Source organism: Mustela lutreola, chromosome 14, assembly GCF_030435805.1.
Source record: "Mustela lutreola isolate mMusLut2 chromosome 14, mMusLut2.pri, whole genome shotgun sequence".
NCBI classification, from domain to species: Eukaryota; Metazoa; Chordata; class Mammalia; order Carnivora; family Mustelidae; genus Mustela; species Mustela lutreola.
In genome coordinates this window covers 43,379,887-43,394,342 of record NC_081303.1, presented here as the reverse complement: position 1 = coordinate 43,394,342, position 14,456 = coordinate 43,379,887, and the positions used below count along the sequence as shown (strand labels likewise).

The following is a 14,456-nucleotide window of genomic DNA, read 5'->3' as shown; positions in this document are numbered from 1 at the left end:
TTTCTCCAGTTTTATTTATAAAATATTTCTTTTTAGATCTTTGTATGATGCCTAGCTTTCCTTTCAAATAAGTGTCCATGCCTCATTTGCCTGATGTTATTCTAATCTCCCAAGTTCTCTTTGTGACCTCGTCCTATCTGCTTAATGAATCAATTGCAATATGGACTCGGACTTTATACTCTGCCATTATTTCTACCAGCACCTGCTTTATCTACGCTTTGTCTAGGTCTGGGTAATTGTACTTTCTTTTGATCCTGTTCAGAATTCTTTCTCATTCTAGAAATTCCTATTTCTTATCCCTGGAATATTGCTAATTGCAGAACTTTTTTTTCATTGTGTCAGTTCAGGGTGTGTTTATGTATATGATAGAATTCTGATTGCTACAATTTAAATATAAATTATACTTTTCCAATTTCTTTTATTGTCATTATCTTTCTTATATTTTCTTTCTCTAGTGTCTGAGGGGGGATATACATAAATTCTTATTGAGTACATTAAAGACATTTGTAATTGCTTTCCACTAACTACTTCTTAGGTTTCTGAATGTGAGAGCATCAACAATTATCATTCAGAGAAAATGGAGAGCTACGCTTGCTGGAAGAATGGCTCGTGAACACTTCTTAATGATGAAAGTAGGTGCAGAAAGAAAAAAAGAGCTCATTTGCAAAGAACTATTTTATGAAACAAAACAAAAATTATTTTTTGTTAACTATACATTTTAAACATATCACTGCAGTTAATTAAAAATTGTATTTACTCATAAAATATTTTTTATGAATAGTTGTGTTTGTATATTTATATTTACAAAATACTCTCAAATCCAAGTTTGAAGTAACTAATTTTAGAGTAAATAATTTATTTAGAGGAAGTCCTGATAGATGTAGCAAATTTTATCTATTATATTCTTTAATAATATATTCTTTAAGCTATAATTGGTGATCTGTTAAAAATATTTAACATCAAAGTCTAGAATAGCTGCAGTACCTATAGCCTTTTTATTAAAGAAATCAAAACTGGGGCGCCTGGGTGGCTCAGTGGGTTAAGCCGCTGCCTTCGACTCAGGTCATGATCTCAGGGTCCTGGGATCGAGTCCCGCGTCGGGCTCTCTGCTCAGCAGGGAGCCTGCTTCCTTCTCTCTCTCTCTCTCTCTCTCTCTGCCTGCCTCTCAGTGTACTTGTGATTTCTCTCTGTCAAATAAATAAATAAAATCTTTAAAAAAAAAAAAAAAAAGAAATCAAAACTAAAATTCTGCTTATAAATTTTAATATTCATATAATACTCACTATTATCGTATAGCCATTATTATTATTATACCTACTAGTGTATATTTGCTGAATGGATCCTCATAATCACCCTGTGAAGTAGTTATTATTAGCATACCTATTTTACAAACAGGTCTAGAGAGGTAAAGGGACTTGCCCAAGGTCATTCAGCCAGGTGATGAGGGAATCTATGTTTTAAAGCAAACCTCGTTCCCATTTTAATTTATATACTTCTTCAGGGTCTTAGAATTTGGTTGTCAAGATGTTATTTATTGAAAAAACTAAGATATGCTGGTTCTAAGATGTACTTTATGGTTCTTGGAGGAACAAATAGCTCCCTGATAGCTGTTTACAATGCCCATTCTCTTCTTTACATTGCTAGCATCTTTATTAAGTGTATTTGTCCTGTGGTGATATTATTCCTTTTCTCCCTCACAATGAGAGGTATCAAGAAGATAAGAGGGAAACAGAACCAGATAACTATTGACCTTGGCTTGCACATTCATAAAAATTTAACGTTTAGCTGTAGACCTATATAGGATTAGAAATTATACACCAAACAAACAAAAAAAGGAAATTATACAGCATCTACACAATCACCTTACTTGTATATGAAATATGACATTCGTAAGCTAAAAATGTGAAGAAAAATCACAATTATACCATCTTATTTTACACTGAGAAATTAAAAAACCTCCAGTGGGTTGAAATTATTAAACCTTTCTATTAATGCCACTTGCACATTTTTCCTTATAGAGACATCGAGCTGCTTGTTTGATCCAAGCAAATTTTAGAAGATATAAAAGAAGGCAGGTCTTCCTTCGGCAAAAGTCTGCCGCTTTGACCATCCAGAGATATATACGAGCCAGGAAGGCTGGGGCGTATGAAAGGATAAAATACCTAGAATTAAAAAAATCTACAGTTGTTCTGCAAGCACTAGTGCGTGGTTGGTTAGTAAGAAAAAGAGTAAGTATTTTCAAGTGGAATATCTCAGTCATGTGAAATGAAAGTATTTGATGTTAAACTGTGTCCAGAAATTTTAGATTTTTGGACAATAATTTCAGAGCTAGTATAACCAATAACTTGACTTTATTCAGCTTCTGCAGAGCCATGTAACAAGATCACTGGTTGCTATCAATTTTTGTTCTATCAGCCTGTTGCTCATAGATGCTCACCAAAAAGGCACACTAACTTTTCTCTTATAACAAATCTTAGCAAAGGAACTGAAAGAGTGAGGGAAGAGCTCCACACATGAAGGAGGTTGTAATTCAGGTAGCCCTTTGCTACCACCAAGCAACTCTGAGGTGCTGTGAGCTACCATTCTGTCATAAATGCCACGTCATCAGCAAGAGAGAAAATCCCTCTGAGAGAGTTCATGACATTTTTGGCATCCAATATATGAAGCACTGGCAAAGACAAAAATAACTAAATTTGAAATGAAAAAGAAAATCTTTCATGTTGTGTTCATTAAATATAAGTTGGAACCCTAAAGGCCACTATGGAGAGCTTCTACTACAGGAGTCTTGTGCTAGATTTGTGCAAGACTGCCTAATAACTGGAGAAATCAGTTCAGATAATTTTGTCCGACTTACTGTGACCATCTCCAGAAGTTCTGCTTAGAACACTGTAATTTGAAAAAAAAAGAATAATTTGTTTTGAGTTTAGTATTCATATATTTCTCTCATTATAGTTAGTACATTCAAAGCTTTAATTAGCTGTTTTTGTGTAGTCAGGTTAAACACTGTTCTTTAGTAAAGTGCCCAAAATAGAGTTTTGCTTCTTATAGCCCAAGTTAGGAGTTACACATGTGGAAATAATGTATAGTAAAGGATTATAATCACTTTGAGTTACAATGTAAATAATATTAACAATTCAAAGTTAACTTATGGCTAATTTATACAATTTCATATTGCGGATATACAAAAGTAAACATTGATCAAGTTGTCTTAAGAGTCAAATATTTGGTTTTTTATTTCCCTGTTAGATTTTAGAACAGAAAACGAAAACTAGGCTTCTTCACTTCACAGCGGCCGCATATTATCACCTGTCTCCTCTTAGAATTCAAAGAGCATATAAATTTCACGTGGCTTTGAAGAATGCTAACAAGCAGGTTAATTCAGTCATCTGTATTCAGGTTAGCTTTTCCTTTGCAATAAAACTATGTGGTATAATTTTTGTTAGAAATTTTCTCTTTTAATAATTTTCAAATACCTTATGCTAAAGTCATATAACATTAGCCTTTTACTTATAAGATGATATATTTAGGATGGCTTGATGGGTTAGAAATAGGTTGGTATTTTAAGGCACAGGAATAAAGCTATAAATTATTATCTGAAATAACTATTCATTTATACTCTTCTCAAAGACTGAGGGTACCTGTTTCTCCACACTCTTGCCAACACATAGCATTAAAGACTGATTTTTGCTATTTTGATGAATGGCAAATAGCATCTCATTTTTGCTTTGAATTTCCTTTGATTGCTAGCAGTTATAAAAAGTGTTTCTGTTGGCTATTCAAATTATTATCTGTATATTGTGTGCTTTTTCTTAATGTATGCATGTGTGGGGGTTTTTTTTCCCCGTATACACTGCCCTTTTCTCTTTTGGATATTCTTTTTTTCTTATGATTTATAGCCATTCTTTATGTATTTTGGATAAGAACTTTGCTGTATATCCATTAACATATACTTATATGTAAAATATTGAGTGAGAAAACAAATTGCAGAATGACACAGGAGACTTGGTAGAATTTGTATAAATTGTGAAACGAAGGCTATGTTGTATAGGGTTAAATTTACATACACACACACCCAGTGAGGACTAGAAGATTTGCACCAAGTGGAATAGCTGGGGAAGGTTGAAAGATATTCCATATATGTTGTCTATTTCATTTATGTATGTATGTGTATATATGTATTTATTTGTTTTTAAAACCTGAAGTAAAGAAAATCTCTATGTTTTAAACAGAGATGGTTTCGAACAAAATTACAGCAAAAGAGGTTTGCTCAGAAATATCATAGCATCATCAACAGTCAGCATCAAGTTCAAGAACGTATGAGCCAGGAAAATAGGGCTGCATCAGTAATACAGAAGGCAGTACGCCGTTTTCTCCTCCATAAAAAACAGGAAAAATTTAATAATGGAATCAGTAAAATTCAGGTAACTGGAAATATTGTGAAGTTACTTCCAGATTTTGGTTTATAACTCACTTACATGCTATCTAACATTTTAAAAAGACAGTAATATACATTTTAAAATGCTGAGGTTCACCAGTTGAATAACTCATAAATACTGTATCATTATTAAGCCCTTCATTTTCAAATTTCCCTAGAGATATTTAGGATGGAGATGAATAAGTATTTTAGCATTTTGTATAGATTTAGACATCTTTGGTCAATGAATTCAGGTTATATATAGGAATATTATATATATTTCTTTTCAGAAAAATTGCTTTAGCTATTTATTAGAACATGAATTGAGGTTTTATTTGCAAAGTGCTTATATCCTTTAAATTTAGTGAAAATACTTCTTTTGTAGAAATAGATGTAGATATAAGTTCAAAACATCATGGCTTGTAAACTTAAAATTACTGTGTTGTATCTCTTTAAGGCATTATGGAGAGGATACTCTTGGAGGAAGAAAAATGATTGTACAAAGATTAAAGCTATACGATTAAGTCTTCAACTTGTTAACAGGGAGATTCGAGAAGAAAACAAACTCTACAAAAGAACTGCACTTGCACTTCATTATCTTTTGACCTACAAGCACCTTTCTGCTATTCTTGAGGCTTTAAAGCACCTAGGTTAGTTTGTCTTAATGCTATCTTATATAAGGTTAGAAATGCATGTTTACCTTTGAATGTGCAAAGAATGTTATAATACAGTATTAGCTAAAACTTCGTTTTGTTGCTGTGAATTTATCTCTCTCTTTTCCCTCTTTTCAGAGGTGGTTACTAGATTGTCTCCACTTTGTTGTGAGAACATGGCCCAGAGTGGAGCAGTTTCTAAAATATTTGTTTTGATCCGAAGTTGTAACCGCAGCGTTCCTTGTATGGAAGTCATCAGATATGCAGTACAAGTCTTGCTTAATGTGGCTAAGGTAGTTTTCCCTTTTAATAAGGAATTGTTTCTTGGTCAGGAAATCTGACCCGACATATTAAGTTCATGCTTGCTCACCACTAGAACTTACTAGATCACCCAGTTAGAATTCATTTATATGCAAGAGTCTTAGGGGGAAAAACGTTTACTCTGATAACATAATTGTACATAGAAACACTAATTGTTTATGATTTTATTTTTTCTGTCTTTGTGATATTAATAATAATTGCTAACATTGAGTATCTCCTATATGCTAGTGTTTTTCATGCATCATTTAAATTTTCTTAAAATAATAGTCTCAAGCAGTCCATGTTATTATTCCAATTTTATAGAGAAGAAATAATAATTCTTATAGAAATTAAGTCTCCTGGCCTAAACCCTTGAGTGTGTAAGTGGTAGGGCTGAATTCAGATCCTTTGTCCACCTCTAGAGGTGGTGTTCTAATCCACTGCATTGTATCAAAACAATAGAACCTCTTATAATCATGTCTAGCAAAACATGATTAAGATATTGCTATCACTTGGTTACCCTGTATTTAAGACTCTATATAAGGATTAGCATTTAAGTTTTTGGACTTTGGACTGGTAGCAGATATCTACTAAACCATAATGCATGCAGCCAAAAGTATTGAGATGACAAATTTATATTCCCCACCCAACCCCTCAGCCACAGCTCTTTACCTGATCTTTTCTTACTGAGAAGTGGTGGTTAAGAACACAGAGAGATGCCATACTGCCTGGGTTTGAATCACCGCTCTGTGGCTTATTACAGGTTACTTAGCCTCTCTGTGCTTTAACTGTAAATGGGTGTAATAGTAGTATCCACCTCACATTGTTATTGTGAGAATGAAGTGAGTGAACGTATGTATCATGTGCTTCATACATAAAAGTGCCAAATAAATGTTAACTGTTAATATTATTTTGTTATTTTTATCTTAGTATCATTAGCATTATTTGTTTCCACACAAATTTCCATATGAATCTAGTTGATACAATGAGATATACAGTTAGGTATATGAGGCAGGAAAAATATATCCTAATCTTTAGTCTTTATCACTATTTTACCTGTGGTTAACTACCACAGATAAGTTATCTTTTTCCTGCAAGGTTCTCAGTAAAATTGCCTTGTCTTTAAGCTTTTTATTTACTCCAGGGTGTTCATGTTCAAAGATTTTAGATTTGATTCCTATTTTGTGGAACTTTCAATTAAAATGCAGATATGCATATAAAATGGATCAAAAAATGTTAGTAATATCAAGAAATCATTTCACGAAGTCCTTTGCACTTGCTATAGATAATCCAAAAAGTTGGTCCTCAGGTTTCTTTTCACTTGGGCTATTTCTAAGGCTACATGTGTGTGTTGTAACAGTTGCTCTCCTTCTGTCCTCTTCAAGTATGAGAAAACTACTGCAGCAGTTTATGATGCAGAAAATTGCATAGATACTCTGCTGGACCTTTTGCAAATGTACCGAGAAAAGCCTGGTGACAAAGTCGCAGACAAGGGTGGAAGCATTTTTACAAAAACCTGTTGTTTGTTGGCGGTTTTATTAAAAACAACAAATCGGGCCTCTGTAAGTATTCGTTATCGTCCTTTGAGGTTCTCTGTCCAGGTTTTTAGGTTTAAGACTTATACTTTTCCTTCAGTAGTTATCACAATTTAAATTTTGTGTATATTTAGACCTGCCTTTTGTGTTGATAAAGGAGGTGTTTGTGTATTATGTTGTGTGCTGGGTGTATTGTGTTGTGTGCTGGGTGTGTTGTGTTGATAGTGGTTTCCTAATGTAGTAAACTGAATTTTAAAAAGAAAGCTTAGGGGCGCCTGGGTGGCTCAGTTGGTTAGACGACTGCCTTCAGTTCAGGTCATGATCCTGGAGTCCTGGGATCAAGTCCTGCATCGGGCTCCCAGCTCCATGGGGAGTCTGCTTCTCCCTCTGACCTTCTCCTCGCTCATGCTCTGTCTCACTGTCTCTCTCTCAAATAAATAAATAAAATCTTAAAAAAAAAAAAAAGAAAAGAAAAATAAATAAATAAAAAGAAAGAAAGCTTATTACAGCTATGTAAGTAGCCATTTCCCATTTACTTGAGGAAAGTAACAAATTATTGAACAAGGTAGACTGCAACATATATGTGACTCCTCATTTTCCTGTTGTAACCATAAATACATTTCAAGCTTTTCCATGGTGAGAACTCTGTAGGTGTTACTTACAGTCGACATGGGGGGACCACAGGCTATAGTGGGATTCTGGCCCTCATCCTGAGAACAAAACCACTAAATGATTATATACAAGGGAGTGTGTTCTAGTTTAAGTTCTAACATGAATTTGGCTCTTGAATGAAGAATGGTTTTGGGAAAGCATGTGTGGATATAGTAAGACCATTCAGGAAGGAGGGAAGCATAGATGCGGTGGTGGTCTATGCAAAAGACTATACTTGACCTAGGGTTGTGAGAGATACGTAGGTAACTTTGGAAATTTCAAGAAAATTCATAGCACTTGGAAACTGGATATAATAGGCATATTGACTATAACATTTACCTGTATTCAGTATGGAGTAAGGTGTACAGTTTTTGTAATTGTCTTACAAATTAGTTTATAGCTAAAACCTATCTAACTACTCAACTTGGAAAGCATTTTAGATTTTATTTTATTTTTTTTAAGATTTTATTTATTTATTTGACAGAGAGAGATCACAAGTAGGCATAGAGACAGGCAGAGAGAGAGAGGAGGAAGCAGGCTCCCTGCTGAGCAAAGAGCCTGTTGCGGGACTCGATCCCAGGACCCTGAGATCATGGCCTGAGCCGAAGGCAGCGGCTTAACCCACTGAGCCACCCAGGTGCCCCGCATTTTAGATTTTAGATTTTGTTAAAGACTCATAAGTTTACTGTATGGTGTTATTATGGTTGATTTTACTACCATATAAGGGACACAAAATTTGTTTTAGTCTTAATAATAATTTGTACATTTTCTTTTTTAGGATGTTCGAAGTAGATCCAAAGTTGTTGACCGTATTTATAGTCTCTACAAGCTTACAGCTCGTAAACATAAAATGAATACTGAAAGACTGCTTTATAAACAAAAGATGAATTCTTCTATAAGTATTCCCTTTATTCCAGAAACACCTGTAAGAACCAGAATAGTTTCAAGGTAAGCAGTAAATATACTCTGTAGTTTTAAGTCACCGTTCATTCATTCATTTAGCAAACATTTATGGAGTACCTACTATAAGCAAGATACTGTGCTTGACAATGGAGAAACAACATATGAGTAAAAATAGGATCTTTGGCAAATCTAAAGTAGACAGTCTCAGTACAGAATAAAGTAATAACACTGTGGCTTTGGGTATTAATAGTTATTCGATAAATTCCTTGTATTAAATAGTTAAGTGCTAAGTCTAACAGTTAACTTTTTATAAGCTTTGCTGTATAAACTTTCTTTTCTCGCATGAAGAACAAGCTACCTTGTTTAAAAGCTGCCAAAAATCCCCTCCTGGCTACAGTATCAACTTCCAACTCTTCTCCTAATCATCCTGACACTTGAAATTTCTCCTTCTAAAGAAGTCCTTTATGAGATCTTGTACTACTTTCCCTAGAGCTGCTATAACAAATTACCACAAACTTGGTGGCCTTAAATAACAGTAACATTCTCTGAGAGTTCTTGAAGTTCAAAATCAGGGTGTCAGCAAGGCCTCACTTTCCCTGAGAGCTCTAAAGCAGAATCCCTCCTTGACTCTTCCAGTTTCTGGTGACTGTAGTGCTCCTTTGCTTGTGGCTGTCTAACTCCATTCACTGCCTCTGTCTTCACGGGTGTCTTCTCCTCCTCCCTCTTCCTCAAAAGGACGTGTGTTGGATTTAGGGCCAGTTCAGATAATATGGGATGATCTGATCTCAAGATACTTTGGTTAAGTAGATCAATGGAGACCACTTTTTCAAAATAAGGTAATATTACAGGTTCAAAGAATTAGGATATGAATATATCCTAATATATCCTAACATATCCCCACCATATCCTTTTGATGGGGGGTGGCAGACATTTACTCAACAGCAAACCTATAGTGATAATAGTAGTTTAACTAGTTTAAGACATGTAACTTTAGAAATTTTTTAAAAATGAGTATTCTGGTTAAGCAAGTAGACACCTTCATCAGTGTGAGAACAAGCATAGTATGCAGCTGTGCCCTATGCCTTACAGTGCTGAGCTTGTGGTTATGGCGCAGAATGGAGCCACTTAGTTTGGGAGAATGACCGTAAGTAAGCAAGTAAGTGAAGAGAGCAATAAAGATTTTGGTAATTGCTAGGATAGAGAATAACTTAGAGGACGTGCTCAAATAATGTGACTGGGAAACTGTCTCTGGGATGTAGTTACAAGAAGTAAAAGTCAGAAAGGATAGGAGATGATACAGTGGGAGGGGACATTGACATGGGTTTTGTTTTGGGAAACTTGAGGTTTCTGTGACAAATTAGAGGAAGAGACAAACAAGCTATTAATCCGGGCTGTGTTTCTAGGCAGAAGTATCAGTCTAGAGATTTAAATTCAATAATCCTTAGATTAAGGAATCATTAGATCCCATTTACGGCTATGGTAATAGATACAGTCCCCCCAGGGCAAGAGAATACCTAGAAAAGAAATTCTCAAACCAGACCTCAAGGTAGCCCCAATTTCTCCAGAAAGAACCGGCCAACAGCTCTGAAAAGGAATTTGAATTGGTTAGAAGATATTCCACAGTGGTGTCCCATCAGCTGTGTGGAATGCTGCTGGGAGGTTGTGAGAGGGGTAAGAAAAAGGCCCACTGGACTTCGCAAGACGGAGGTTAGTGGTTAAAGTAGTGACAGGGATAGATTATGGAGGATTGAAAAACAGATGGACCAGATCACATGAAAAATTCATCAGCTTTTGATGATACTAAGGGAAAAAATCATTGGTTACCCTTAAAGGATGCTAGAAAAACAACTCATGAGTAGAAAAACAACTCATGGGTAGAAAAACAACTATGGGTAGAAGGAAAAAAAATCAAGCATGTCCCATTTTTCTGATATATAGTGTATCTTAGGGTAACTCAATGGTTGATGTAGGAGTTTTCTATTAAAAAAATTGTTTAATAAATGCAGAAAGAATATGAAACTCTCATTATTTGTAGTCCCTAATAAAATAATGGGTCTATTCTAAGCCATGATCAGTGCAAGCCTGCTTCTCCCTCTCTCTCTGCCCCTCACCTTGCTCATGTTCTCCCTCTCTCTTTCTCTCTCAATTAAATAAAATAAAATCTTTAAAACTATGATTAACACGAATTAATAGCTTCCCTTTTTTTTCAACTGATAAAAATATTTCTGTCACACCAAAGTTCCCTGGTGCCCCTTTGCAATTAGTTATCTTCTTTTAACCCCTGGATTCTGGCAACTGCTGGTCTTATTTCAATACTTTTGCTTTGTCTTTTTTTACATTATTATACAAATGGAATCATACATTATATAGCTTTTGTGACTGGATTCTTTTTTTTAGCTTGATTTTTGAGATTTATTTGCATTGATGTATGAATTAGAAATTCATTCCCTTTTATCACAGAGTACTAGTCCATTTTATGGCTATACCACTCTTTGACAATTTACCAACCAATAGATATTTGGGTTTTTAACCAAATGGAGAGAATAAGGAGATGGAAATGCAACATAGTAGGGAGTTATATAAGAAAGATGTATGAGCTCCCCTCTGATGGATGTTATTTTCTTAATGAAGATGAGATTATAAGCATCAGCTCGGAAGCAGACCAAGGAGGGTATGGTGAGGACATTTGAAAAGAAAAAGGAATAAAATGGTCATCTTGGGGAAAGAGGAAGGGAGCATACAATGCAATTTCAAGCACCCATTTAGTTTTGTAATTATTGACACAAAATCAGTCAGTCTGGTTCTGCAGTCTTTCTTTTCTTCCTGTTCAGCTGTACAGGAATGGAGAAGGCAGATATTTGGATTCAGTTTGGAATCCAAAGAGAAATTTACATTTGAATTTAATAGGAGAGAGAAACAATAGCATTAATGAAATTGCCAAGGAGATTTTATTGATGGAGCTAAGCTGAACAAGGAGGAGAGTGAGGTCAGCATTCTGATGGATGATGGGTCGGTGTTAAGGTCAGTGAATTAGAGAGCTCAGTGCGGTGGAAGATGATGTGCAGTAGATGTATGAAATCGAAAGACATGGGTGAATCAGGACTGGGGGTGGGGAATGGCAGTCTTGAATTGAGATGTCAGTGGTGGGGTACTTTCTAATAATGATGAAGGCTATTATGTGATCAAGTAAGGAGTTGGTTGAAGTATAACAGAAGGAAGGGAGGGCAGAACTGACAGATAAGATTGTAGGATTTTTTGCTAGCTACATGGCTGTTGAAGTTACTGAGAATGGTGGCAGGAGTTGAGCGAAGACCAAGAACCAAGGTTACAAAGAACAAAATATCAGGAGTTTGAAAGATGACTGGAAGGCATTGGTGAGCTAAATAGCATAAGCCTCAAAGGAGGAAGGATGGTGAGGAAGAGCCCGACAGTGGTAAATGGCAGTCCTGTGAAACCCTCACCTGTTTGAGAGGGCTGTAAGGGAAGTGATGTGTTCAGGAGGAGCCACATTTTTGTTAAGACAAAGCAGAGAAGGTAGCTCTTTTAAGAGAAGAACTTCATTAATCCAAGATTTTTATTCTTTTCACAGACTTAAACCAGACTGGGTTTTGAGAAGAGATAAAATGGAAGAAATCACAAATCCCCTACAAGCAATTCAGATGGTGATGGACACACTTGGCATTCCTTACTAGTAAACATTTTCAGTATGTACAGGAAAAAGGAATATTAAAGTTAATCATGAATGTGTAAAGTGGTTTTGGCTTTCTTTTGTATAACTTCTAAAATCTGATTTTGTATTAAAATTTTAAAAATGTGTTATAACAACTGAACTGTTTTCATATTCTTTATTGTTTCTTTTATTATTTTATGGGTTTATGCATGTAAGAAAATACTATGTCATAAAACGATTCTATTCTTCATGTCTTTATCTTAAAATATTAGTCTAAATAAAATCATATTCCCAAAGGAAAAGAATAGCTTATCACTCTCATTTTATAGATAAATTGAAGCATTTTTCTAAAACAAATTTGGAAATGTAAGTTCTGCCAACACACTTAGAAGTGACAAAAGGATAAAGTAATCTCACAAATGCCATAAACTCTCTGACTGGACCATTCAGATAGGCAAGTGAACTCCTCTAAGGAAATTAGATTCAGCCAGCCCATTATATTCTAAGAACCCTTAACTTTGAACTGATTAGAGTTATAATTTGACCTGAAAAGAGCATGCTGTTACTTAAAGAGAAACTTGTCACTTAGTCACATACATAGACCTGATAATGATTAGGTGTTGAAATCTTTCAACAGCTTTGGGTCACTATTACCAGTACTAAACCGGTGTGGTTTCAGGACTATAGAAGCGTGATTCCAGTGGCTGTTTGAAATTGGATAGCATCCCAAAGTCTGTTCACTTATGGGAGCCATAAAAGTTTTTAACTGTTTTAAATGACTTAATAGTAGCTAAAAATGCAGAGATCATTTAACTACTTAGTTTACTAATTTGTCAGAATAAGGATTAAACCAAATTAGTCTGAAATGGGCTGAGATTTGGTTAGGATAGCTCTAAAGACTATTTTTGATGTATTAGAATATAGTGAAATTAATTAGAATTCTTAGTATTTCTTTGCCATTTTTTTCTTCCAAAAAAGTGTTTTATGAATTCTCAGCATGCAGTATTTTTCAAACATGATTTTTGTTGACTTTCCCAAGTGTTTTGCTTTTCTCTTTCATTTAAGAAAATCTTAGTGTAAGCAATCTATAATTTAACTTAATTTAATTAATTATAATTTAATTATAATATATAATTTAACTGGTAAATTATACCACTAGGATATAATGTTTACTGGTATTAATTTCCTTTAAGATGGTTCTAACCAAAAAGTATTTCTATATAGTGTACTGTATATATGATAGCACTATACTATATACTATATGGTATATGCTGTATATACTATAGTATACTATATGACTTCCAGTTGTTAAAAAAATTTCCTATTGTTGAAACTCAGACTAAATTTTTTAAAGATTTATTTATTTGAGAGAGAAAGACATGCTCGTGCACTGCAGGAGGGGAGGGGTGGGGCAGAAGGAAGGGAAGAGAGAAAATCTCAAGTAGACTCCCCACTGAGTGTGAACCTATTTCCCAGGCCCTGAGATCGTGACCTGAGCTTAAACCAAGTCCGATACTCAGCCAACTGAGCCACCAAGGTGCCTCAGACTAAATTTTTATAAATTTTATGTAATATCCTATATTTATATGAAGAACAGTCCTCTGAATTTATCTGATAAATCCGTATCAGGATTCTAAGACCCAAAAGCTAAAAGGCTTGTCTGTGTCTGTGATTGTGATTGGGAGGACTGGTTGAGAAGTAATTAAACCTTTTTTACTTTAGAAGTAACATTTTCTGCAGAGATACTACATTATATTAAAGAAGGAAAATAAATGTATTAACTGCAATCTAATTTTATTTTACATGATTTTATTGGTCATGAAGTTAGGTGAGTTTCAAATTAACCTTCTTGTTAACTGTTATTAACCGAAATGTCCAGTAGATGTCATTATGCCCATACAGTGTCATTTTAAATTTAGTTTTAAATGTATAAATAAATAATATTGTTATATAGCTATGATTTTTGTAACTAAAATACATACTTTTAGACCCTTGGAAATTGTTATCTGTACGACCCAAAATATAGCTTGTTATTCCTACTGTATTTTGGCTTCATGCTGGAGAGAAATAAATTCATATTCGGCATTCTATATTCAAAATTCTTGTATTTTTCTTGATATGTGATTTTTTTTCCAGGTTTATTATCTTTGTAACTTACAAAATTTTTGCCTGTAGCAATGAAAACCTGGTATATTTACATTTTCTGAATAAGAACATACTATCTTTTGGATTGCTTTTTGTTAGTAGCTAAATTTGCTATAGGCTTGCTTGCTTTTTTTTTTTTTTTTTTTTTTTAAAGTAAACCCTACCCTCAACATGTGGCTTGAAAT

At 34.5% G+C, this 14,456-nt stretch overlaps 1 protein-coding gene across 2 annotated transcripts in view; it reads left to right on the top strand.

Moving 5' to 3' along the window:
- The window catches only part of ASPM (assembly factor for spindle microtubules), a 63,935-nt gene extending 49,718 nt beyond the window's left edge, over positions 1-14,217 (top strand). For both annotated transcript variants that reach the window (XM_059146115.1, XM_059146114.1), the window contains exons 20-28: positions 536-632; positions 2,019-2,228; positions 3,247-3,396; positions 4,230-4,421; positions 4,872-5,064; positions 5,206-5,360; positions 6,753-6,929; positions 8,332-8,501; positions 12,046-14,217. In XM_059146115.1, coding sequence (XP_059002098.1) covers positions 536-632; positions 2,019-2,228; positions 3,247-3,396; positions 4,230-4,421; positions 4,872-5,064; positions 5,206-5,360; positions 6,753-6,929; positions 8,332-8,501; positions 12,046-12,148 — 1,447 coding nt within the window. In that variant the 3' untranslated portion in view covers positions 12,149-14,217. The remainder of the gene's footprint in view (positions 1-535; positions 633-2,018; positions 2,229-3,246; positions 3,397-4,229; positions 4,422-4,871; positions 5,065-5,205; positions 5,361-6,752; positions 6,930-8,331; positions 8,502-12,045) is intronic.
- The last annotated feature ends 239 nt before the right edge of the window (positions 14,218-14,456 follow it).